Genomic DNA, 26,195 nt, shown 5'->3' with positions numbered 1-26,195 from the left:
GCCTTTAAAGGCCCAGATGTGTAATATGTGAATTTGCTAGTCATATACATGCATGGACTTCCCTTCCTTTGCCCATTATTTGGGTTGCTTTGGCAACAGTGTTCCTCAGAATGCAGTTTGTGTGTGTGTGTTGGTACCATAGTTTGAGGCAGACCGCACGTTTCCCATCTGACAAGAATTCCCCATAAGGGAATGAGTGATGGTTATTTTTGAAGAGCCTACGCCAGGTTTCCGTTTCCAGCTCTTAGTGGAACTGTCTGTATTTGCGATAGGATCTTGATAGACATCCTCAAAACCACATGTTACTTTTAGTTAAAAAGGGCAACCTGTTGAGTGGTTGCTCCAAGCTCTGAATTATTGGCTGCAATTGTTTGCAGAGTTGTCTGCTCCACCAGAAAACCAGGGTTAGCGGTGAGGTTTAGACTTTAAAGCTTGCACTATATTTAAAATATTAGAGTTTCGTTGCCTTCTCTGTGTTTGTCCTGGCTGCAGTATAGACTTCGAACTTTGGAACAGCTCGCCTAGATGAAATCAGACATCCTGTGCTTGCAAAGACCCTCCTTTGTATCTTTCTTGTGGATGTGTTTAATTAGGGTTACCATATTTTGAAAAGGAAAAAAAGAGAGAGACATATTTTCCAACTGACACCTTCAAACTATGACAAATCTCATTTTAATTACCCCTACTCTGGAGATGAAGCTAGCCTCCCCTGGGGACTATAGGGCAAAACAGACTCAGCCTAACAACAAAAAAGGACATTTTCATCAATGTTTTTTTAAAGAGCTTCTGAATGGACAGAAACAACAGAGGACTTCTGGGTACCCTTGTTTAATATTTCTTAAGGCTTTTGAAATTCAGCTATGGAGGGCAGACTGAGAATAGATTCACACATTCAATTTTTTAAATTTAAAACATTTATAGGATATTTTGACCCAAATAAAGTCCCCTCGGTGGTGAACATCAGGCATTAAACATTAGAAATGCAATGAAATCAAGGGATTAATTGCTGCAGCATGGGTTAGTGGTATCTGGATGAGGATAGAACCTAAAGTAATGGGTTTAAACCTTTTGTAGAAATGTATCGGCTAGATATCATAATTTTTTTTTCACAGTCAGAATAGTTCAGCAGTTGAATTGGCTGCCTAAGGAGGTGGTGAGCTCCCCGTCACTGGTGGTCTTTAAGCATGTACTTATCCTAGATCAGGGGTAGTCAAACTGCGGCCCTCCAGATGTCCATGGATTACAATTCCCAGGAGCCCCTGCCAGCATTCGCTGGCAGGGGCTCCTAGGAATTGTAGTCCATGGACATCTGGAGGGCCGCAGTTTGACTACCCCTGTCCGAGATACTTTAGGCTGATCCTGCATTGGGCAGGGGGTGGGACTAGATGGCCTGTGTGGCCCCTTCCAACTCTAGAATTCTATTCTATTTTTTTTTAATGAAGTAGATTAGAAGAAAAGAAGAAGAGCTGTTTTTTTATACTCCGCTTTTCACAACCTGAAGGAGTCTCAAAACGGTTTACACTTTCCCATGTGGGTTCTGTGACTCTGAGTTGATGTTTCCTGAGTTGAGGTGACTTTTCCTGAGTTGATGTTACTGAACAGAGGGGAACTCAGGGCAAGATGTGTGGTTGTTGGTGCTCTCCTCTAATGGATATTGTGTGATGAATGTCAAGGTCCTAAGAGAGCATGAAACCAACATACAAGAGGGGAAATTTGCTGGCTGACCTAAATTCACTGAAGTCAGTGACCTTAGAACTCTGATTAGGTTGGAGCTGCAATTCACTAGCAAGGGTGTAACTGGAGCATAAGATGAATACAGTTTTTATCTTACTGTAATAGACTTTTCCCCCACCCCCAGCTTCCACAAATCAGAAGTCTTTGAATGAATCTATTATTCTCAAACGATATTGCTATGCTCTCATTTGGAATGTTGCTCTTAATTTGCCTTGTTTTAGGGAAACTAAATTGGAGAGGATTCAGTTTAAAATCCAAGAGGTCGATGAAGAGACCGAGGAGGTCCAGGGTGTTTAGTCTAGCCAAGGACAGATAGTGGAAATACTGTAAGAACAAAACAAAACACACAACCAAATACCCTCCTTCAAATGCCAAGGACCATTAATATGTTATTACAAACTGGGGAAAGTTCACCAGTGCTCCAGGGCTGTCTTTGGCACTCATGAGCAAATCTGGTCATGATTCAAGATAATAGATACGATTTAGAAAGCCCTTAATGGCTTTGAGCCAAGTCACTTCAAAGATGGCATTCTCTCACTGCTATTTCTGTGACCCAACAGCTCACGTGTGTCTTTTTGAGCCAATCCTCTGTTAATCAAGAGTGTGTCATAAAAACTCATAAAGGAGTTGTTGCACTTTTTGTTTAGCTGTCCTATCCCAATCCATTTATGGCAAGTGAGGGTTTTTAAGGCAAGAAACATTCGGATGTGGTTTGCCATCGTTTGCCCCTGTGCATCGACCCTTGGTGGTCTCCCATCTGGGTATACACCAGGGTTGACCCTACTTCATTTCCAAAACCTGTTGAGATCAAGCTAGCCTGGTTAAGAGTTCATTTTAATAGTGAAGAGGGAAGTCTGACTCACTATATGCTGAAGGAATCTGAAACCTCTAGGTAGATCCGAACTGTGGAGGGCAAACTTAAAGAACTCAAATTCAATTATGACCTCAGTATTTCAACCAGAGAGGGAAATCTTCTCTTGTATTAAAAAAGACTAATTGAGCTTGATTACCAAAAACTAATTACTGAAGCTTATAAAACATGCTCTTCCTTGACCTTTGGCATCCTCCCTCATCCGGGTCAAATGGCCCCATACATCAGCACCCTAACCAATCGAAATCTGTGCAGAGTTATTTCACAGGCAAGGTTTAATCATGGAATGCCATCTGCTGTCCTTAGAAGGGAGATTTCGAGGGATATCTTCTGAAGATACCTTGCGGTGTCGGTGCCATTGAGTCTCTAACCTACCCATATGTTGTTTCACTATGCTTTTTATGACCCTCAATGTAAATTTTACATGGAGAGTTTTTAGCCAAGAATACTAATATCTGTGTCTTAATTCAATTCCATAGTTGATATGGTGCCTGAAAGACTTGAGAATACAGCTAGTTTCCTATGTATTAAAGTCACTTGTTAGAGGTGCTGTTAAGGTTACAATTGGAATTTTATCTGATTTACCTATTACCGTCAATTGATTTTCTTTTGTATAATGCCAATAAAGGTCTTACGCTTTGCTAATGGGCTGCTTAAACGTTTAGCTTCTACTTGCAGTCTTTAGTTCTGCTTATTCTGAATTGATTATTTTTTGTTGTTATGCATTCTCAAAGAATAGTTGTTTTACACTGTTCTAAGCAAAAAAAAAAGACAAATGATATTAAAGTGCTAGAGATCTCTGTGTAATGGGCTTCATCCTGTTTTTAACAGAACATTTAAAATAGATTTTGTAGCTGTCCAGAGTCTTACATCCCATGTAGTTATTCCACTCTAAACCCAATGATATCAGTGGGATAAAATGAAAGTACATTACACAGGCTTGCCCTGTAACCATCTGGGGAGGCCAGAAAGGTAGAGATAAGAAACCGTGCTTCTGTTACTCCTGCTGTTTAATGTTTTTTCAGCACCAGTGTCTTCTCAGCCTTGAATCTGCATCTGGTTCTGGGTACAGTTAACTATCCATGACATCCATTTTTATCTTAATGAGGTTTAAGCATCAGTCCTTGTGCACAGAATTACATTCTTGAATGGTGGTAGCATGGCACATTAAAGCAGTGGTCCCCAACCTTTTTATCACTGGGGACCGGTCAACACTTGACCATTTTACTGAGGCCCGGGGGGGGGGGAGTGTAGTCTTTTGCCGAGGGATGTCACCGCTGCTGCCTGAGCCCCTGCTCCACTTGCTTTCCTGCCGGTGCCCCTAACTTTCCACTACCCACTGGGGGGCGCTGCCAGCAGCAGCTGCGCAGTGCCATGCCAAGGGGGAGCCCCAGCCACTGGAGAGCATCAACGGTGAACTGGCAGCAGAGTGGCAGGGCAGCCCTGAGGCAGCAGCTGGGGAGGAGGATGAGGAGGAGCTGCGGCCTGGTACCGACTGATCCACGGAGCGCTACCGGTCCCCGGACCGGGGATTGGGGACCACTGCATTAAAGCATTAAAATATAAACCAAGATTTTGCACAGTTTAATGAACCTAAGGGCCATTGGTGGTGAGGTGGTGAGGCCTAACAGTTGACGACCCATGGGGTGGGGGATGGTAACCCTATGCTTTTCCTTAGCCTTGGCTGCGCTGGGCTCCCGCTCATTTTTATGTTGCAATTTTCTACTATGTGGTAGTTCCAGGTATCTGCCAATGTGTAGCTCTGTCCTGAACAATATGAACTGAGATCCGTGTTGACCTGGCCTTATCAGCAGAAACCAAGTAGATTTCAGTGTTTTTCTATGCTATTACTACTGTGCATTACTATTGCTAACATAATATAAACGAAAAAGGTGTCTGAGATATAAAGCAAACTGTTTTATCAAGCAAAACAAGCAAATGTCACATACAGAGCTTAATTTTATAAATAATGAAGTTTTCTTGTTAATGAGGTGGAGCACCTGTCCTTTGTAAAAATCTGTCTGTATTATCTTCCTTCGCAGTTAAAGATATTGAGAAAAGGAAGGACGCTACAGGTAAATCTAAGGTGAAAGATGTAGGTACGTGGAGACCTGCCAGCCCAACAATGGATACCATATCTCCAGAAGCAGGTCAGAGATTATGGGTGTTTTGGGGATTATCTATATTACAGAATATATCTATATTGTAATGTATATGAAGTCTGGAGGAATGACTGTTCCAGCAAGTATATTTTTAACTTGTTTTCTTAAAAATTAGCAGAGAAATGGAACACAGTGGCTACAAACAGTCACATTGGAGTGAGGGTTCCATATCTCACAACTCTACGTTTGGATCCAAATAATTTTATGGGTGAACATTTTATGTAATAAGAACTCTATGTTAAGTAGCAGGGTTGGGAAAATCCTTTGCTTAAGACTATGGGATATGTGACTTCCAAGATTCCTTTGCCAAGTTTCCAAGGTTCTTTGATCAAAGAACAGAACCCTAGAACATGGGTCCTCAGCACAGTGCCAACCAAGAGATTTTAGAAAGTTGGCAGGGCCAGGTGTGGCTTTTGCCAAGCATGGCTTCTGATTGGCTATGTAGATGTTCCTTTGGCAACAGCTACCACCCCAGGGCAAAGATCTTCATTGTATGACCAAAGGTAAGCTTCAGTCTGCAACAGCTGTTTTGTGGCTGACTACAACTCCCGTGGCAATCATTTGTGGCAGCCATTTTGTGACCACACCCACCATGCAGTGTCATAATCCTAAAGGTGGTCACTGGCTTGAAAGAACTTCCTTACAAGATGCTAGATCTAGGCTGTCCCGCATCCCAGACAGTTCCCATGGAGAGAAGAAAGTTTTGTCCCTCTTTTTGGCACATCGTTTTACTTTATTCTGTTAAAAGGGCCACAGTTTGGCCAATCTTGGTTTATACCCTGAAAATCTTGCTGGTCTTTAAGGGTTCCAATCTAGCTCTTCTTCTGTAGACCCACATGGTTACCCTCTGAAACACTCTCAGGAAATTGTCCTTCCTTCCTTCCTTCCTTCCTTCCTTCCTTCCTTCCTTCCTTCCTTCCTTCCTTCCTTCCTTCCTTCCTTCCTTCCTTCCTTCCTTCCTTCCTTCCTTCCTTCCTTCCTTCTCTTTTCTCCATCTTACTACCATGAGAGCAAAATGGGCTCTCCTGTATCTGTGTCTATCTAGTTAGTTTAGAATGCCAGCTCTGTCCTATTGTGAATGAAGTTCCTGATAATAAAAGACTCCTATTAGTTTACTAAGATGAGAACTTTCTTCCCAAAGCAGCAGACTCAATTTAACTGGGCCAGTATGCCCTTTGCCTAATATTGCCACCTCTCGCTAGCTAGAAATCAGAAAGTGATTCCTTGCATGGTTCAGACTTACAAATGAAATGCCCTGCCCAACAGCTTTAAGGTGTTCCTTGCCTGTTCAAATGGATGCCTGTTGGGGTGGACACCTGGGTAAAGGCATGCACAGCTCCCTGGAACATAGACCTGGTGCAAGCAAACACCTGCCCCGCTCTGCAAGAACGTGATGTCATTTTCAGATCAACCAGCCCTGTCAAGTGCGAGAGTATCCTTGCGTGCCAGCATGGAATCCACTTATAATGAAAGGTAGTTCTGTGTTCAAAGGAATCCTGGGGGAAGACATTTGATTTGCTTTCTCGTGCTGTTTTAGAATTCAAAGTGCCGTCTCTTTGTCATGAAATGACATTCCAAAGCAATTAGTCCCCCATTAAGCAGTGCTTTACAATATGCAGAACAAGCACATTCAAGGTAAGTTACCCGACACCCCATTCTACTCCCAAGACACCCGGTGGAATCTGGCACCTTGGAAGGTTTGTATGCCAGTGGGGCAAAGGTTTGTGTGTCTCTTTTCCTCCTCCTTTTCATCTTGCTGGTTTTGTGTTGTCAATCAAACAGCTTTGCTTCCATGCAGTATTGGTCAAATTAAAGTGACAAACAGTTTTCTTCCTTAAATATAGATGTATGCAGCATATGCAGCTCCTTGACATACTAGTAAGGATTTGCTCCTGCAAGAGGCGGCAGTGGCCGCTAACATAGATGGGTTCAGAAATAATGCCACAGGGCCTGAAACACAGAGCTTTTTCCACCAAGGTTTCGGTTGGGACCAATGAGCTGATAACTTCTAACGGGGCCCCCAGAACCTCTCCCCACCAGATATACCCACTGGATATATCACAAGTCCGGCCAATCTGTCAAGAAATGTTGAATGTTTATACGGTTAACAGTTTGAATGTTTATAATGTTGATACAAGTTATTGAGTTTAGTTTCTGGAGTACTGTGCCCCATATTATAATGTGGATCTATGCTGTGAACAGCCCTGAGCAGCAAGGGAGGGCAGTATAAAAATGTAACAGGGCTTTCTCAGCCTCACCTTCCTCACAGGATGTCTGCTGTGTTAACTTGCTGTGTAAGTTTGGGCCAACTCACTTGCTCAAGCCTAACCTACCTCACAGAGTGGTTGTGAGGATAAAAAGGAGGAGAGTGGAATGATGAAAGCTGCTTTCACTAGGATGAGCAGTGGGTTATAAATGCAGTAGATACTTAGATGCAGAAGCCAAATGGAAGTCATACGTCTTTGTCAGCTAGACAGACATCTTCTTGTCTGTGGTCTTCTGATAACAAAAATAAACATTCACTGTGAAGAATATTGCTATGTTTTTATACACATGCATAAGATTTCACAAAGTTCTAGCAGACAAAATGATCACGGAGGTAACAGCCGTAGAAAAACTTAAATGTAGGAAGGGCCTGGCCTTGAATTCTTACAGAACGGCTTCTGTTTTGAACGGTGCAAAGTGACCTGTAGTGGACCGTTTCTGTAATAAATGGTGAGCCCATGAGCACCTAGATTTGAGCCCATTCCATGGTAGTTCTTCAGATATTTTTTTTACTCTTCCTCACATAAATAGTTCTAATCTTGTAACAGGTGTAGTTATGTTCTCATCTGGAATGCTGCCTTCTTTTTAAATATCTACCAGCCAAACGCTCTCAGGCAGCATTTGAGAGCCTGTGTGATATTGCAGCTAGGGACTAGGGCACAGGAGACCCAGGTTCAAATCCCTGTTCCCCCAAGAAATGTGTAGGTGGTGATCTTGGGCTAGCTGCTCTATGCCAACTTTAAGTTACTTTACAGAGTTGTTGTGAGAATGTACATTGTCCTCAGGAATCGAATGAAATGCAATAGACCCAGAATGGCCACTGTTGGGACGAGAGTGCTGATCTTGGTGCGCCTTGGTCTGTTCTGCAAAACTCTTATGTTCCTAAAGCAAATTATTACCAATTTGCAAATGAGGTTCAGGACTACATAAATAAAGGAATACCCCACCATATTTTTGAAAGTTATGTTTAAAGCATCTGGAGAAGGGAGATTTTTGAGCCAGTAATGGTGGGCAAAGTGGTGCTTAGCTCTTTTTTAGTGCTCTATATATAGATCATAGAATCATAGAGTTGGAAGGGTCCCTCAGGGTCACCTAGTCCAACCCCCCTACAGAGTGCAGGAAATTCAGAACTGCCTGCCCAACCACAGTGACCCCAACTCCATGCCCAGATAATGCCCCCCCCAAGAAAACCAGAATCTCTGGCCTGGAGGAAATACTCCTTCTGATCCCAAAGTATTGATCAATATTTCTGTGGTCACCCAAGAAAGGGCCACAAGAGCCAAGCACCGACACAATCCCTTCTGCCCACCTAATCACAATCCAATCCTGAGCCTTTGGGGAGGACAGTATATAATAAACAAACAAATAAACAAACAAACAAATAAATAAATAAATCTGCCTACGTTCAGAGAATCAGCACAGATATATAGATATAGGTAAAAAGGTAAAGGTAAAGGTATCCCCTGTGCAAACACCGGGTCATGTCTGACCCTTGGGGTGATGCCCTCCAGCGTTTTCTTGGCAGACTCAATACAGGGTGGTTTGCCAGTGCCTTCCCCAGTCATTACCGTTTACCCCCCAGCAAGTTGGGTCCTCATTTTACTGACCTCGGAAGGATGGAAGGCTGAGTCAACCTTGAGCCACCTGCTGGGACTGAACTCCCAGCCTCATGGGCAGAGCTTTCAGACGGCTGCCTTACCACTCTGCGCCACAAGAGGCTCTATTTATAGATATAGGTACAGACCAGCAAAATAAAAGAAATATAACCATAAATGCATACATGGATAATCAGCAATTATGAAAATAATAAATAAGGAATTAAAACATCATAAAATTTTAAAAAATAAGATGCTAGGTCAACCATTGCTGATGTATTTTACAAGCGACAGCACAAAACCTTGCAGTTCATACTGTATGCTGAAAGAATTCATCAGGGAGAAACACAGTCCAAATCTGGACAACCTGGGAAATCACTGATAACAGATGAAATAGTCCAGGGACGAACCACTTGCTAGAAGGGGGCAGCGGAGTAAAACTTGCGCTGTGGACTCAGTATCCCCTGATCCATAAGGACACACCTTTTTAAATGCTATTTTCCTGATTGAAATCATGTGCTCCCTCCCAAACTGCTGGTAGCTCCACGCGGGGAGTGGAGAAGACAAGTACCAGTATTGTGCTTGGAGGGGCCCCCTCCAAGATCAGCAAGATTAATTAGCAGCTAGGGAGGCCGTGATTTCAGTCAGGAAAATGGCACACGTTGTATTAGAGCCAAGGTACATGTCTATGAGCTCTGCAGACACTTATAAAATACTCAGCCATCAAAGGCTCGGTGTTTTGTTGGCTTACTGTTTCTGGCAGCCTCTTCAAAGTCCCAAATTGCATCTTCTCACTCGCCACGCTCAGATGGCTTTATGCTCAGCAGTTCATTATTTCTGTGTGTTTATCTTAAAGCATTCCTCCTTTCCATACAAAAAAGAAAGAAAGAAAGAAAAGAATCTTATCTTTCAACACACACACAGAGGATGGTAGCTCAGAAGTGGAGAGAATGCTTTGGAAGTAAAAAGTTCCGGTTTCAATCCCTGGCATCTCAAGTGTTTAAGGGATCAGGAAATGGGTGTTAGGACAGATCTAGCTCTGCCTGATTCTCACAAATTGTTATTGTGGCATCAAATCCCCCACAGAGTCTCCTGGCTTCTTTAAGACTAACAGATTCAAGACAGCTTTTCTATGCAGGCAGAGTTGCACGAACTGAACGATTCACCAAAATATTGAGATAAGTTATTATAATAATTTGCTGCTGTGGGTAACTTGCTGAAACTAGTGTACTCCAAAGCAATTTTTGCAACATGTAATGTGTTGTGTTAATACTGATGCTTTGCTTCACTTCTGGTTTTAGACTTCAATACGCCCCAATCCTTATTCTTTTAGTCTGGACAGTCACTGCCAGTTAGTCTAAGTAAGACAGCAGGAGATGATCTTGCTTGGTGCAAACCAGCTTCATATATACACACTGATACTAGATGCCTTGACTATTCTGCTGATACCTGCAAGTTGCAAATGTTTCCTGTGTAAGGATAAAAAGCTTGTTATATCCCCCTGCCCAGTTTCTGATGCATGTAACGCTTAACATGGCTCATCTCTTTCATATCTCTTCCAATTGTCTTGGTTTGTGATTCTTGCCACAATTCTTTTATTGCATTGCTGCACTTCTTTCAGCACAAGATGTAACGTGATGGGTTACCTTTGGGTGTCGCAGGGACTTTTGGGTGTTGTTTCCACCTAAAAGTTGTATAGCTTCTGACTTAGAAGAAATGTTTCCTTTTAAAACAATGCTTAAAGAAACGGGAGTTATAACCATTCCTAACTTGACAGTCAGTAAGAGCCTCTTGTGGCGCAGAGTGGTAAGGCAGCTGTCTGAAAGCTTTGCCCATAAGGCTGGAAGTTCAATCCCAGCAGCCGGCTCAAGGTTGACTCAGCCTTCCATCCTTCCGAGGTCGGTAAAATGAGTACCCAGCTTGCTGGGGGGTAAACGGTCATGACTGGGGAAGGCACTGGCAAACCACCCCGTATTGAGTCTGCCATGAAAACGCTAGAGGGCGTCACCCCAAGGGTCAGACATGACTCGGTGCTTGCACAGGGGATACCTTTAACTTGACAGTCAGTAGATAATCTTTTGGTTAGAATTTCAGCTTGTGTGGGAAAACTTGGCCTGGCGAATTTGTGTCCATTACTGATAACTAAAATTAGTCTCTGAATTGGATCTCTCCATGTAGGATCTCTCTTTTATTTATATTTTTTAAAGAGCCACCTTGGTGTAGTGGTTTAGAGTGGTGGCCTGAGATATGGAGAACTGGGTTTGATTTCCCACTTCTCCACATGCAGCCAGCTGTAGAACCTAGGGCTAGTCACAGTTCTGTCAGAGCTCTCTCAGCTCTACCTACTTCACAGGGTGTCTGTTGTGGGGAGAGGAAGGGAAAGGGATTGTAAGCCGCTTTGAGACTCCTTCTGGTACTGAAAAGTGGGGTATGAAAACCAGCTGTTCTTATTTTTAAAGACACTGACTCTACATTGAATTTCTTGTTTGCACTAGCGATGGAGAAGAATTTGCAATATGAAGACTAACCCCACCCTATTCGGAAATCTCTAAGCTGTTAACTGAAGCACTGAACCTAACAAACACCCACTCCCCAATTCTGCCTGTGCTCATATATTTAAAAACAAGGAAAATCTTCTCTGCTTGCCATGGCTGATTAATGGATTTTGTGAATTTTGCCTCTCGGCCAGCTTTCTCCTCTGCTATTTTCCCTTCTCTCCCCCTTTTGCATATTTTCACAGACTTAATATGTTATAAAAGGAAACTGTTCTGCACTCTGGGAAGTCTATTTTTTTTAAAAAAAATTCCTCTGACTAATTTGACCAAATAGAATAACTACATTAACTAGAGTTAAGCCCAGAGCTAGATTTGAATCCAGTGGATCCAACAAGATTTCCAGAAGCACCCTTCATCTGATGAAAAGGAGCTTTGAGTCTTGAAAGTTTATATCCAGGAAATCCTGTTGGTCTTTAAGGTGCAAATAGGTTTAAATCCAGCAGACCATCATGGCCGCCCAGCTGAAGCCAAGAGCAGTTTCCGTGCCTCAGTCTGTCAGGAAGCTTTCCCAGCCTGCTCAGAGGCAGCACCTTGATTCTGAGAAGTGTAGTTTTGGTCATGATTACTAATTTACACAAGTGAATGAAAAATACAGTTCCCTATGTTAAGTACCATAGCCTTTTTCAACCTTTTGACTGAGGAGGAGCCACTGAAATATTTTTCAGGCTTCAAAGCGCCCCGAAATCGGGCTGGAAGTAATGTCAGCTGGCCTCACCAGGCAGGAGTAGGCATCCAAGCTTCACCTCTTTTCCTCGACACATGAGAACGCCACTCCCCACTCCCAGGTCAGTGGAAGCAGCCAGTTCCCTTCTTTCATGGCAATGCCGGGACTAATTTGTGGTCAAGTCCATTAAGGCAAGATATAGAGGGAAAGGCTGCAGAGTCCCTGTGGAACTCTCACAGAGTCCCAGGGCTCCAGGGAACCCTAGCTGGGAATTCCTGCTCTAGCTGTCCAGAAGCGTCTGTAACAAAGAACTAGGAATTGAACCCTCAGGTTTTGTTGGCAACACAGATCTCTCTCCTGAATTATCTCTTCCAGCTGGAGAGTTGGTGGGGAGGGATTCAAGTCAGTAAACGGGGCACCCTTGTGGTTTGGCAGCAATTGTGGAGTTGCTTCCAAAAGAAAACCGTTCAAGGTGCCATAGTTTTCAAGGTAGCATTTGTCATAAACCACAGGTACAGCTGAATCATAGTGGCTATTAATATAGCAACAGTTGCAGAGACTGGATTTTTCGGCACCCTTCAGAAGGGGCACGCTGAACAAAGGCAAGTCCTAACAAACGGCATCCAGCAACACAAAGAAGCAAGACAAGCCCATAATGTTCATTTAAAGAAATTCAGGGCTGCTTCTTCCCCTGTGTGCTTTCCAAGGGCTCCTGCTGCAACTCTTGAAGCTTCATTTCTCTGCCTTGGGCCTGCAAAGAAATTAGCACTTCCCTCAGCCAAACTCTAGGCCAGGGGTAGTCAAACTGCGGCCCTCCAGATGTCCATGGACTACAATTCCCAGGAGCCCCCTGCCAGCTTTTGCTGGCAGGGGGCTCCTGGGAATTGTAGTCCATGGACATCTGGAGGGCCGCAGTTTGACTACCCCTGCTCTAGGCATTCCCTTGCCAGCTGCAGGCCAGATTGATTCAGGGGAAAGTAATAAAGAATATTTTAACCCCAACTCAATAAATGCATGACAAATTGTGCCTTTATGATAACTCCTGAGAAAGAAATTTGAGAGTCAGCGTGGTGCAGGATTTGCTTTAGGATGCTAGGGCTAATCCTGTGTTGAGCAGGGGGTTGGACTAGATGGCCTGTATGGCCCCTTCCAACTCTATGATTCTATGATTCTATGTGTAGTGGTTAAGAGTGGCAGTATCTAATCTGTTGAGCCAGGTTTGATTCCCTGCTCCTTTACAGGCAGCCAGCAGGGTGAAATTGGACTCATCACAGCCCTGATAGCCCATTGCAAACAACTTTTCAGTCATTTCAGATTTACAAAGCTCTAAGGAAACAAGGTTTACTCTGCAGTCCATAATATGCTGGGAACCGTGTCCAAATCCCTGCTTTCCCATGAATATATGGCAGAAAATTGAGCTTTAAAACCCATTTAACAGAAAATTGAGCTTTACAGCCCATTTAACAGAGTTCCCACCTGACTATCTGATAAGATACCTTTTAGGCTACCCATGTCACACATTACATTATTCGGTGTACTTCTTAAAATGTGAGAACTGGCTCTCCCTGGCTGGGTTTGTTCCATGACCATTTCTAATCTTTGCCTGCTTTCCAGCTTTGGGGATGAAATGAGGAGGGCCTGTACATGCTGTTTTGAATGCCCCGAGGAAAGGTGACTAATTTCTAAAAGAAAATATAAATCCCACTTTCTTGTTTGTCAGGACTGCCTTTTGTGATGAACGGGCACTGTGAATAAATCACCACAAGCATCAACATGCACAATTTCTTTGCTTGAGGCTGATAACCCAGATGACCCGTTCAGATACCAAGTGGCAAGTGACAGTGTTGGGGTCACGGAATTTTAGGCTTAGTTGGAAGGAGAGGCAAGGAGAAGCTTTTCATCAGCATAAACTTTTTTTTAAAGCACTGTTATGGGTGTTCACTGTGGCAATTTTCTCATGATAGCTTATAACCAGCAATAAAGGTAAATTCAGGTGGGTCGCCATGTTGGTCTGAAGCAGCAGAACAAAGTTGGAATCTAGTGGCACCTTTAAGACCAACAGAGTTTAATTCTAGGGGCTTTTCTGCACGCGATAAATATAGTGAAATCCTTACTTAATGTAGTCGTTATATTCTGGCTGCTCTGCATGATGTCGCCAACCTCTCAAGTCTGGCCAGCAAACTGCTCGCTATATCTGCCATTTTAAAGTGCGAGTTGGTGAATCCCCAAAAGTGGATTCACCAACCTAAAAAGTGCTGTCCCCCAGTGGACAACCAGCAGGGCAGCAGGCAAAGAAATGTATGGAGGTGAAGAACCTCCATACCTCCACTATCCCGCCTCCACTAACCTCTGCCTCCACTATCCCGCCCTTGCACCCACCTCCCTCTCCCTTCTTACAGGGGATGGGAAGTGCTTTTTAAACATGGAGAACAACCTGGAGCAATAAATAGTCGTACAAGAGTGCAGGCAATGCCAGAAATAAAAGTATTTTTTTTCAAAAGTTGTGACACAAAGCATACCTCTCTAAAACCCCTCCCCCCCCAAAAAATCAGGAATTATATTAATGTTTTAAAGTATCTAAAGACTTGTGATTCCATAAGGGGTGGCATTCAAAAAGCACTATGCATCTGCGTTTAAATGGAGAAGTATTAATTTAAAAAAAAAATAGCGGCCATTATACAAAGCGCGTTGCTCTCTTCCACCATTTCCAGCAGCAGTTGTGGAGGGTGAGAAGTGTGAAAAGGCGGCAGACTAGAGCAAGACAGCAAAAAGTTGAGAGGCCAGGAGGCATGATAATATTTAGTACTACGCCATTCAGCTGGCATTACACTATTTTTAGCGATGTGCGGAAATGCCCTAGGTATAAGCTTTCGTGTGCATGCAGACTTTTCGAGATGTGTGTATGCACACACAAGCTTATGCCCAGAACAAATTTTGAGCCTAGGATCAACAAAGTTTAATTCACAGCATATGCTTTTGTGTGCATGCACACTTCCTCAGATCCACACGTCCGTGCATACGAAAAGTTATGAATGTTGGTCATAAAAGTGCCACTGTTCCCAAACTCCGTTCTACTGCTTCAGGCTAACATGCTTATACCCAGAATGAAACTTTTGTTGGTCTTAAAGGTGCCACTGGACTCCAACTTTCTTCAACAATATAGGTGTCCTGGAGGAATAATCACAAGTTGAAACAGAAGTTTCTGAGTGTGTAGTGGAAGGCAAAGCTAAAAATGGCATTTTTAGCCTGAGGAATTTGAGACTGCTGTGAACAAACAGTAGGACCGGAGAGTTCTTCTGGAATTACAAATATTCTCCAGATGACAGAGATCACTTCTGTAGACAGGAGAAAATGGCAGCTTTTGAGGGCGGACCCTACAGCTGATCCCCCCCCCCCCCAGATTCTACCCCTCCCAAGGCACCTGCCCCAAATCTCCAGGAATTTCCCAAGCTAGTGGCCCTAATAGTCATATATACCAGCCTTATGTGTGGTGCTGTAAACCCAGAAAGTGCAAAATGAATCATCTCCTCAAAATCAGTTTTGCACATTACATTCAAGTAGGGGAAGGAAGCCCGGATGAATTTCCCGTATGGTGGAGACTTGCACCTCTCTCTGCTGCAGAGATTCATCAGTTGCATGTACACCTGGATTTTGCTTATTGCTCTGTGATGGGAGTGCATGAATCTCCATTTTACACAGCAGGAGGAACGTGAGCTGGAAGTGCAGGCAGAGAGTCTGGGTTTCATCAGGAAGTAGATAGCCTGGCCCGGTGGAAAGATTATAGATAGGGTGTTATCTAGCCAGGTAGATAAATGCATAGGTGAGGGGGAGTCAGTGGTTATGGTAAATGTCAGAAACAGTGATGGTGAAAAGATACTAATGGAAGCCAAATCCAGGATCCTAGGTAACATTCTGAAATTCACTGTCTTAACAATTACTTTTCCAGCAGGGCTGGCTAAGCAGGCAGAAATACAAGGTCTTGAGTCATTGATGAGAAGGTAGAGGAACACTCTAGATTTGTTAGGGAGGCACCAGGGAGCACTTTGGGCCATGATGAACCTATATAAAGCAAGATGCATAGCTGTGTTGATCTGTCCGTAGCCCGGCGAGTCTGTCTGGACTCTTGCTCTTTTATAAAGCAGGCAGGATCCACTCAGACTGTTCGGGAAGCATGCTGCAGGTGTTTAAGATCACCCAGGTGAGAGCCCAGCTTTTAAACTTACCACTGAGAAAAACTGATAATATCTAAGAAGCAGCCAGTTCAGTTTTTTAGGGGAGAATTTGATCAGGGAGGGGGAGGGATTTGCTTAAAGAGATATGACATCAGAAAAAGTGCACATGAAAAGGATGCTGGGAGAGAGATGTACATGTATAAAGGTAAAGGTATCCCCTGTGCAAGCACCGAGTCATGTCTGACCCTTGGGGTGACGCCCTCCAGCGTTTTCATGGCAGACTCAATGCGGGGTGGTTTGCCAGTGCCTTCCCCAGTCATTACCGTTTACCCCCCATCAGCAAGTTTGGTACTCATTTTACCGACCTCGGAAGGATGGAAGGCTGAGTCAACCTTGCGCCGGCTGCTGGGATCAAACTCCCAGCCTCATGGGCAGAGCTTTCAGACTGCATTTCTGCTGCCTGACCACTCTGCGCCACAAGAGGCTCTGTACATGTATACGTTAATGCAAAAAGCTGCAGGCTGAGATGTGGAGACTAGAGTGTTTCTACTTTAAAAGTTTGAGAGTTTATACCATAGGATTGGAAGAAGGGATATAAATAATTCGGTAATCTGAGGACACTACCCTCCTGTCAGAAACTAAGGAAGGCCTAGAACAACTGATTTCAAAGGTCAATGAAGTAAGTAAAACATTTGGCCTTTTCTTAAACACTTAAAAAGACAAAAATCAATGACCCCAGCAAAAAACACCCCAGACATGTCACAATAACAATTGATGGTGATGAGATTAAATACATTCAAGAATTCATTTTGATGTGAATGGCTGTTGCAGTCTGGAAATAAAACGTCAAATTGCTCTGGGTTGCTTAGCAATGTTTGGTGTAGAGCCAGTTTGGTGTAGTGGTTAGGAGTGCGGACTTCTAATCTGGCATGCTGGGTTCGATTCTGCGCTCCCCCACATGCAACCAGCTGGGTGACCTTGGGCTCGCCACGGCACTGATAAAACTGTTCTGACCGGGCAGTGATATCAGGGCTCTCTCAGCCTCACCTACCCCACAGGGTGTCTGTTGTGGGGAGAGGAATGGGAAGGCGACTGTAAGCCGCTTTGAGCCTCCTTCGGGTAGGGAAAAGCGGCATATAAGAACCAACTCTTCTTATTCAACTCTTCATGAACTGAACATGGAAAAGCAAGGACATAAGTCTGACTACCAAATGTAGATTAGTCTGGTATTTCCAATGGCCACTTTTGGCTGTGAAAGTGGGACGGTGAAAAAACCTGACAGGAGGAGATTCGATTCATTTGAACTCTGGTGTTGCAGAAGGCTTCCTCAGATTCCATGGACAGCAAAAGTCACAAACAAGGGAATACTTCAGCGCATGAAGCCAGATCTATCACTGGTAGGCAAAATCAGAACCTCCGTCCCTCTTACTTTGGCCATATCATGTGACCCAACTCAGTGGAGAAAGCTATTATGCTAGGATGGGTCAGTGGAAAAAGGAAACCAGGCTGACAAAGGACACGGTGGTTTGATGTGATCAAGATGGACACCAGCCAGAACATTGCATGGCTGAGGGAGGCAGTGTGGGATCAGGGACCATGGTGACAGCTGTGCCATGGGATCGCCAAGAGTTGTACACAATGGAATGACTGACATCAACAACTAAAAAGGTAACGTGTACCATTGAGTTACCAGCAGCTTATGGTGATCCCATAAAATTCCAACTCAGGAGTAGTCAGAGCAAATGAAGGCAGGTGGAGTTAAAAACAGAGCCTGTTCAGTAGGGGCACCCCATTTGTGAAATGCTTCCTTTCACCAGAAGCTGCCCCACTACCTACATTTTTGTTTTCCAGGTATCACTTCAAGACATTTTTTCTTCTGCCATTGAGGTACTGGTTGTTTTATGTTGGTCTGCTGGTGTTAAATTGCTGCCTCTGGTCAAGGTTGCCTTATAATTTTGCTACAGTGTAGTAATTTAAATGTTTGACCATTTTTATGTTTTTGTTTTTGAAACTTGTTGTGAGCCGCTTTGGGTGGCTATCTTCTGGAGATGCCGAGCTGGAAATGAAATTGATCCCGAAAACTGACATTTTCCTTCATCAGGCAAGGATTCTTTTGGCAGTGAGAGTAAAGAAAATGAATTTTGAAATGTGTGACTACCATTCTACGATAGAAATTTATGGTTTTCTGTTTAAATGATTCATTTTTGTCATCAACATAAGACAGTCAATGCCTTGATGCCCAGAGCAAAGCAAACTGAAATTTTTGAGAATTAAATAGACATCCCTGTTTTAGGCCCTGAAAGCTCATCATTAATAATACCTGTCTCTCCAGAGCTTTGTCAGGCTTAATTAATTTGCTGTTCATGTGTCATGAAATACCAATAGTTACTAACCTGACAGATAGAGAACATGGTTTGAGTGAAAGTACATTTTTAAAAAGACAAAGTGAGAGAATGAAGGAAATTGGTTAATGCACTATTAATACCTCTTATAGACAGACACATATATTACTGTGACTTTCTCTTGAAAGGACAGCAGTGTGATAAAACAAAAATGTATGAAACTTTTTTCATGCAAGAAACATCTGCCATAATTTTCAACCCACCTGCCTGCCCTCTAGGTATTGAACTGATCCAGGGATGTCGGAGCAAAATGCTGCTACGGTCAGGGTTTCTTAATGCCCCAGGCAGATTCGCTGTTCTTTCACTCCCTCCTCCAGTGACCGGAACAACAGACATTAAAAAGAAATTGCACCTGAGACTTAGGATAAGGGTAAAGAAGTTAAACATGCATAACAGAAGCTATCCTCGGGCTGACCCCTGTGAAGGTTGTGGTAAGATCTGGATTTAAGAACGGTCACGAACCTCAGCTGGTATTTCTACTGTAATTCCTTCTTATTATTACTCAGATACAGGGCTGGATTAAGTCGTTTAAGAGGCCTCATGCTTACAATGTGGTAAAATATTAATCTTTTCATTTAGGATTTTGTTTTGTTTTGGTATTTAGACAACCCTTATAATCTGAGGGAGTAAACTGTAGCTTCCTTGTCTTGTGCACTCCACCATCTTTTAGGTTCCAAGCCAAAATGGGTCTTCTTCACAGGGTTTTAAACAGAGATTTGGTCCTTTTAGCTGTTTTATGGCCTGCTTCTCGTTTTATGCATATTTCTATGCTGCTTCATGCAAGATTCTGGAGAGGCAGCATAAAAATCTCCTAAGTAAACAAATAAGTCTTGTTTTTCTATTTAGGGGAGGGGCTATGGCTCAGTGGTGGAGCATCTTCTTTACACACAGAAGGTTCCAGGCTCAATTACTAGAGGAAATCACTAACTGGTTGCCTGGAGATCTTCCAGACTATGGAGATCAGTTGCCCTGGAGAAAATAGCTGCCTTGGATGGTGGATTCCAGTAGGGATGCCAACCTTCAGGTGCTATGGAGTTCACCCTTGGAGTGGCCATTTTCTCCAGGGGAACGAATCTCTTTAGTCTGGAGATGAGCTATAATTCATGGGGATCCCCAGGTCCCACTTGGGGACTGGAATCTCTGCCACCACTTCTAAGCAAGCTAGTATCTGGCTTTCCAGCTACCATTTTGAAAATGGTTGAATTGAAGAATTGCCAGCTTCCTGGTGGGGCCTGGAATACTACAACCATTGCAACTGATAGGCTGATTATAATGGATAATTCCACAGGAGGAAATAGTAGCTTTGAAGTGAAGACTCTAGACCAGCGATCCCCAACCCCCCGGTCCATGGACTGGTACCAATCCGTGGCTCCAGGCTATTTTCTAAAAGCGGCCATTAAGGTCTGAACAGCTGTCCCTTAAGACTACCTCCCCGGGCCTCAGTAAAATTGTCAAGCATTGACCGGTCCCCGGTGACAAAAAGGTTGGGGATCACTGCTCTAGACCAACACATCCATTCTGAACTCCCTAAACTCCAAGCCTTCTCTAAGCATTGCCTTTCCAAGAATTTCCTAAACCACTATCAAATTATGACTTACTTTAGTTTAATATCTGTTGATGTATTGAGGACCATTTTACACAAGTAGGGTTGCTAGCTCTGGGTTGGGAAATAGCTGGAGAATCTGGGAGAGGAGCCAGAAGATGGCAGGATTTGGGTTGGGGAGAGATTCTCAGCAGGATGTAATGCCATAGAGTCCACCCTCCTAAGCAGCCATTTTCTCCAGAGGAACTGATCTTGTTCTCCTGCAGATCAGGTAGAATAATGGGAGATCCCCATTGACAACCCTATAAGGTTTACCTGAGGCAGGTACTTCATCACCCTAACCTGGTTGCATTAATGATAAAAGAGAGTTTGTTGGCCATAATGATCCTTATATAGTAAAAATCTCCTGGCTAGCTATGACTTCAGCGTTATCTTTTCATATTATCTTCATAGTTCATGAACAGTTTGCATGACAAACTTCTGTAAAAGCAACATCTGAACTTCTAGTTAAACATTGACCATACTTCTGAAAGAGGAACATTAATCAGAAACAAATAGCGCCATTCACAAAGGCAGAAATAATGCCATTCACAAAGGCAGATGTGGCCTTTGTTCCAGAAAGACTGTTTTTCTTTTCATTATTTTCCAAAAGACATAGCACATTATTTAGTTGAAATATAGCCCCCCAAACTATTAACTTGGAGTGGGACAGCAGAAAAGTTCAAGACTAGGGATGATTTGTGATCCAGTGCAGTTAAAAGTACAGGACTGTTTTAATTAGACAAATAAATCAGGATTGCTATTCGCGATACTGTTGCGGTGGATCTTGAAGCCTTTCAGGAATCATTTTAGATTGAGATCTACATACAGTCACATCTACCCTCTTAAATACCAACCGTTTACTCAAGCAGTTCACTTCTGCAGTATTTCTCTACTGTCTACACTCCCAAAATTTGTGTGTGTATAGGGGTGAGGAAATAAATATATTAAATAAATAGTATGAATAATTTGTAATAGTAAATAACATTATACTCACTAATATGAGTTGAAGTTGCATCTGGAGGAAATGTATTGAGATGATATGGGAAGATGTACCCCAGGGAACCTTGCTTTATAGAATCATAGAGTGGGAAGGGGCCATAAAGACCATCTAGACTTGCGGTTCTCAACCTGGGGGTTGATCGATCCTTTCGGGGGGTCGCTGAGGCCAAAGGGGAATGTTGAGAACCATGGAGGCGGTCGCAGCAGCAGGAATGTTGAGAACCACTGATATAGTCCAACCCCCTGTTCAATGTAGGATCGGTTTAAAGCCTTATTCAAGTGATTCTAGATCTGGGCTTCACCAGGAGGGTTGATAGGGCTTTTGCCCAGCAAGGCTTCTGTTTGGCCACTGGACATTTGATTGGCTATGCAGATTTTTTAAAATGTTGGTTCTGCAGCAGATGCCACCACACTACTTTGTGACTGAAGGTAAGCGATGGCGACCATTTTGTACTTGGCCCTACCATCCTGTGGCAGCCATTTTGTGGCTGCACCCACCATCTTATGTAAGAATTATAAAGGTGGCTATAGATTCAAAAAGGTTGGGAGCCCTGGCTCTAGATGGGAATGGGCATGTGGAGAGCCCATATGTTGAGGACTACAGCTCTATTGTCACGAGTCTTGTTTTCAGCCCATTGAGAGCGGACATCAGTGGTTGGGTTGACTGAAGATATGGTCATAAGCGAAATGGAGGCTTTACCAGTTCCTCATTTGGATCTGGAATTTTCAGTGGCGTTCCTATGATTACACACTATGACCGTTTATGCACTGGAGGTTTCATGCCAGGCTGCAGGCTGGAGTTTTAATTGTGGCAGATTGCTCCATCTATTCCTACACCCACACGGGGGAGCATTTGACCTGGTGCACCTCATCCGCTCCCGATTTGTGCTTCTGCACGGGAGCTGGGGCAGTGAAGTTCCCAGTGCATAAACGGTCTTTGGGAGTATTACAATGTTATGTTTGTACTTTTAAAAGCATTTGGATAAACTTTATCCATATTGTATATACTCTTACTTAGTTGTGCTGTTACCACATGGTGGATTTTCTTCTTTTGTACAATCACCTGGAGGCTGACAACTCTGCTAGTGATTGATGATTTTCTTGTTTTGTGGGCTAATATTTTTTCTTCGGTTATTTGATCAAGTGTAGGCAAAAGGTATATACTCTTAGGTCTTTTTTAAAAAATAGGACATTTAATTAAAATTCAAACATACACATCAAAATTCATACATTCATATCAAAAGGAGACATGCAACCAACACCCAAAGTCCGAGAAAAATGCTCCCCCCACAAGACAACATGCACCAAATCCCCCCTCCATCAAAAGGTACATTTGTCAAGTATTTTAAAAAAGGAAACAGTTTCAAGTCTATGTTCTTCGGTCTAAAAGGGATTTTTGTCTTGATGCTCCAGTTCTTGAAGCTGTTTCTAGGCAGCACTATTCCATGAATGTGTCCTCTCCAATCTTCAAATTATTTCTAACCTTCTTAATTGCATTTATGTAATGGGAGCTCTGTTCTTTGAGCTGGGCTGGAGAATGCAGGCTCCCTCTTCTTCTTCTTCTTCTTCTTCTTCTTCTTCTTCTTCTTCTTCTTCTTCTTCTTCTTCTTTTTTAAGAATCTTGATTGGGTTCAGTCACGAGGCAGTGGTAGCGTTTTACCTGAGTTGGGGTGCCAACCAAGTCCGTCAGCTGGACTCCCAAGTCTGTCCGTGGAGCCTGCGGGACCCTCCTGTTTCTGGCCAGACAGCTAAAGGGGGTCTAGCCTGAGAGCTGAAAAGCTGCTTCCTTGCCCAGAGAGCGTTATTACCATTAGCATCTGCTTATTGGGCTGGAAGCTGGAGGCTGGGGGAGAGGGAGGGAGACTTATTAAAATAGCATTTAAATCCACTTGCAATTGTGTGTGTGTGTGTGTGTGTTTAAAAAAAATTCAAACTCAGGCATTAATCTCCAGAGTTTGTTTGACAGTTTAATTTGCAGCGGCTCATGAAGTTAGGCTATGTTTCTGGTCAGATGCCTAGGATTGTAAGAAATACTGCTGAAGGGTGGCTGCAACCCCTCGCTAACCCCTAGAGTAATTATTAAGGAGAGGTAGCAGCGGGTTGGAGGATGTGAAGCCACCCCTCTTTCCCTCCTTTGTGTCTTCCAGTCTGTGAAGGAGAAGGAACAGCTGAGCTTTGAAGGAACAAATTTGAGCTGGGATTGAGTAGTTCCAACCTAAGGAAGGAAATGAAAGCATCTCAGTGTCTTGTAAATCCTTCAGCAATAGGGTTGAAGCCCCAGGTTGGGAAATTACTGGAGATTTGGGGGGGTGGGGAGGTCGGGGGAAGGCAGGGTTTGGGGAGGGACCTCAGCGAGGTATAATACCATAGAATTGACCCTCCAAAGCAGCCATTTTCTCCAGGGGAACTGATCACTGCCATCTGGAGACCAGTTGTAATCCCAGGAGATCTCCAGGCCCCACCTAGAGCCTGGCAACTCTTCTTCAGCAATGTAATACTAGCTCAGCTTCAGCTGGAAAAAAACTATGGATGAATTAAATCAATACGTTCCCCCCCCCCCCTTAATTTTACCAAAAAGCAAAACAAAACCCAGTAGAATGTCTTCAGTCTATTTTTGAAGAACCGTTGCCTGTATGTTAATTTAAGGAATGGATCAGACCAAGACCCATCCATTACTATCGTTAGGACATTCTTTTAGATCTTATTCTGGTAGAAATGCAAAGGAAATTTGCTACCATGTTAGAAATAAGTGGGTCTTAATCCCTTCACAAAAAAAGTGTCACTATTATGGGAGCACTAGCACAGTAATGTTCAAACTTCTGGTATAGATTCATCCCCCTCCCCCAATCCCAAAATTGTGAAAATGTGATCATGCGGTCTGGGCCCAGTGTATCTGAGAGACCACCTCTCTGGCCTACACCCCCAGAAGAGCCCTACACTTCACCACCTCCAACTGGCTACGGATCCCTGGCCTTAAAGAGGCATGTCGGACCTCAACAAGGGCCAGAGCCTTCTCTGTCCTGGCCCCCACCTGGTGGAATGAGCTCCCTGAAGAGATCAGGGCCCTGCTGGAACTTCCACAATTCTGCAGGGCCTGCAAAAAGGAGCTCTTCCATTTGGTGGGGCCGACTGACCCATAGCATCTACAGGTCCACCCCCAGACTGAGAGATCGAACCTGCTGAAGGACTGTCAAAGTTATTGTTGAAGTGCTGTTCTAGTTGTTCTAGTTGGTGTGTTGTTGTTATTGTTATATTGTTATATTGATTTTGATAGTGCTCTATGTAAATGTTCCAAAATGTTTTATGTAAACCGGCCAGAGCCGTAGGGAAGGGCGGCATAAAAATATAAACAAACAAACAAACAAGACTAATTCTTGCCCAGGAAGTTCACTGCTATATAATCTAACCAATTTTGTATACGTCGAAGTTGGCAGCCCAGTCATTGTCCTTGATAACCAGCTGTATGCTAAAATTGTCTGTAACAAAATCTGTTGCCTCTGGAATACATTTATTGTTGTTGTTGTTGTTGCTGTTATATTTGTTACCTGCCCTTTTCCAACAGACTTAAATGCACGAGCGTCATTTTTTGTGTGCTTGCATTGTCAATATCCAGCATTATTGTTTTTAAACATAACATTCCAGGCACGTTTTGCTAAATGGTTATGGTTGCCCCTTCTGCACATCAGATTGCTTTTTTCATTGCTGCTCAAAATGATCCTAGCGATGTTAACTGTGCCCTCCATGCTGACATTCGCAAATCAGGCATTTGTTGTATTTATCAAATGTACTAAAAACAGCCATTTCATTGCATGTCTTGTTGGGATTACTTTCTCTTCCATATATTTTCATCTCTGACATGCTGCCAGCCATGCGTCTACCAACCATTTTTGTCTTTTGAGAATTTCCTATCAAAACACCTCTTTCTGTACTGCCTGCATAATCGTCTTCACATTTCTTAATGCTCCTTTCCTTTCGGTGGTTGCTGCAAAGGACTTGGCCATTTAAAACCCTAACTAAGGCAGCTCACTGTTGCCTCTCAGGCATATAACTCCCCTTGCCAAGATGTCTTCCCGTTGATCCTGAAACACCGAATGCATAACTAATTGATATTTCTTTCCAGCAAGGACCATATCCAGGGAGTCTTTTCCAGGCTGCTTGTTTTGCTCTAGCCATGTTTTCTTTCAAACATTATGCCGTTCTCCGCTCCCCCCTCCAAAAAAAAATATGTTGCCCTATTTGCACCAAATTAAATCTTCCATCTGCCCTTTTGTTATTGACAGAAAACCTATTTAAATGTAAAACCCCAGCCATTGCAGACATTGTGATCCTGGTGGATGGTTCCTGGAGCATCGGCAGATTCAACTTCAGGCTGGTGCGTCTTTTCCTGGAGAATCTGGTTGAGGCCTTCAACGTGGGCTCTGAAAAGACAAGAATAGGTAAATGGTTCAGAGCATTTCAAACAAGGCACTTGCTCTGATTGTAACTTATTTTTCTGCCTTCTTAACGAGATGTTCCAGCTTATTTGCTGTGGGCACATTTCCCGTCAACGTTACGGTCTTCAGAGTGTTAAAACTCTTAGTGGTGGGTAGGTTTTGTGCTGACGAATCCTAGAAAGGTAATTGTGCAAGGGAGCGATCCTAAATAGGTCTACTTGGAACTAAGGACCTGTTATTATTGCTTGGGAGCATACTCCCAGGAAAGCGCTCATAGAGTTGCACTGCTAATCTGCTAAAGCAACAGCTACAAGAATCCTTTGGCAAGCTGACATACGTGTTATGGTAAAAGAGTTTGCAGGTTTTGAACAATACTCATCCAACAGATAGAGCCAAGATGCTAGCCAGAGGTATTCCAGAATCACAATTATATGTGGTCTGAAGTATATGAGAAAAATAGGACAGATATTGGCCATTGGGAGGGGGGGGTAGGTCAACATGACCATGTATGGTCATAGCACCTGAAAATATTTAACATAATTATAATTATATGTATATATTTTAAATATCTCCCACCCATTCAGGAAATCTTCCCAGGGCTGTCAAGATACCCCCGAGGTTCATGAAACTCTAGTTGAGAAAACCTATGTTAGGTAGTTAGTATTCTAGAATGAAAAAAACATGCCTGGCTGTATTCATAATTTCCAAGATTTTACACTGAATTGTAATAGCCTTGACCTATCAGATTCCTCTGTGCT

At 43.3% G+C, this 26,195-nt stretch overlaps 1 protein-coding gene across 5 annotated transcripts in view; it reads left to right on the top strand.

Moving 5' to 3' along the window:
* The window catches only part of COL14A1 (collagen type XIV alpha 1 chain), a 142,369-nt gene that overhangs the window by 19,720 nt on the left and 96,454 nt on the right, over positions 1-26,195 (top strand). For 4 of the 5 annotated variants that reach the window (XR_013233988.1, XM_077351582.1, XM_077351581.1 and 1 more), the window contains exons 5-6: positions 4,648-4,755; positions 25,285-25,440. Coding sequence is in view for 4 of the 5 variants with exons in the window: in XM_077351582.1 (XP_077207697.1) it covers positions 4,648-4,755; positions 25,285-25,440 (264 nt within the window). In the remaining variant the exon portion in view is untranslated. The remainder of the gene's footprint in view (positions 1-4,647; positions 4,756-25,284; positions 25,441-26,195) is intronic. The other variant, XM_077351584.1, reaches the window with a different exon arrangement.

This window comes from Paroedura picta, chromosome 9 (genome assembly GCF_049243985.1).
Source record: "Paroedura picta isolate Pp20150507F chromosome 9, Ppicta_v3.0, whole genome shotgun sequence".
Classification (NCBI taxonomy): Eukaryota; Metazoa; Chordata; class Lepidosauria; order Squamata; family Gekkonidae; genus Paroedura; species Paroedura picta.
This window is presented reverse-complemented; position numbering and strand designations above follow the sequence as displayed.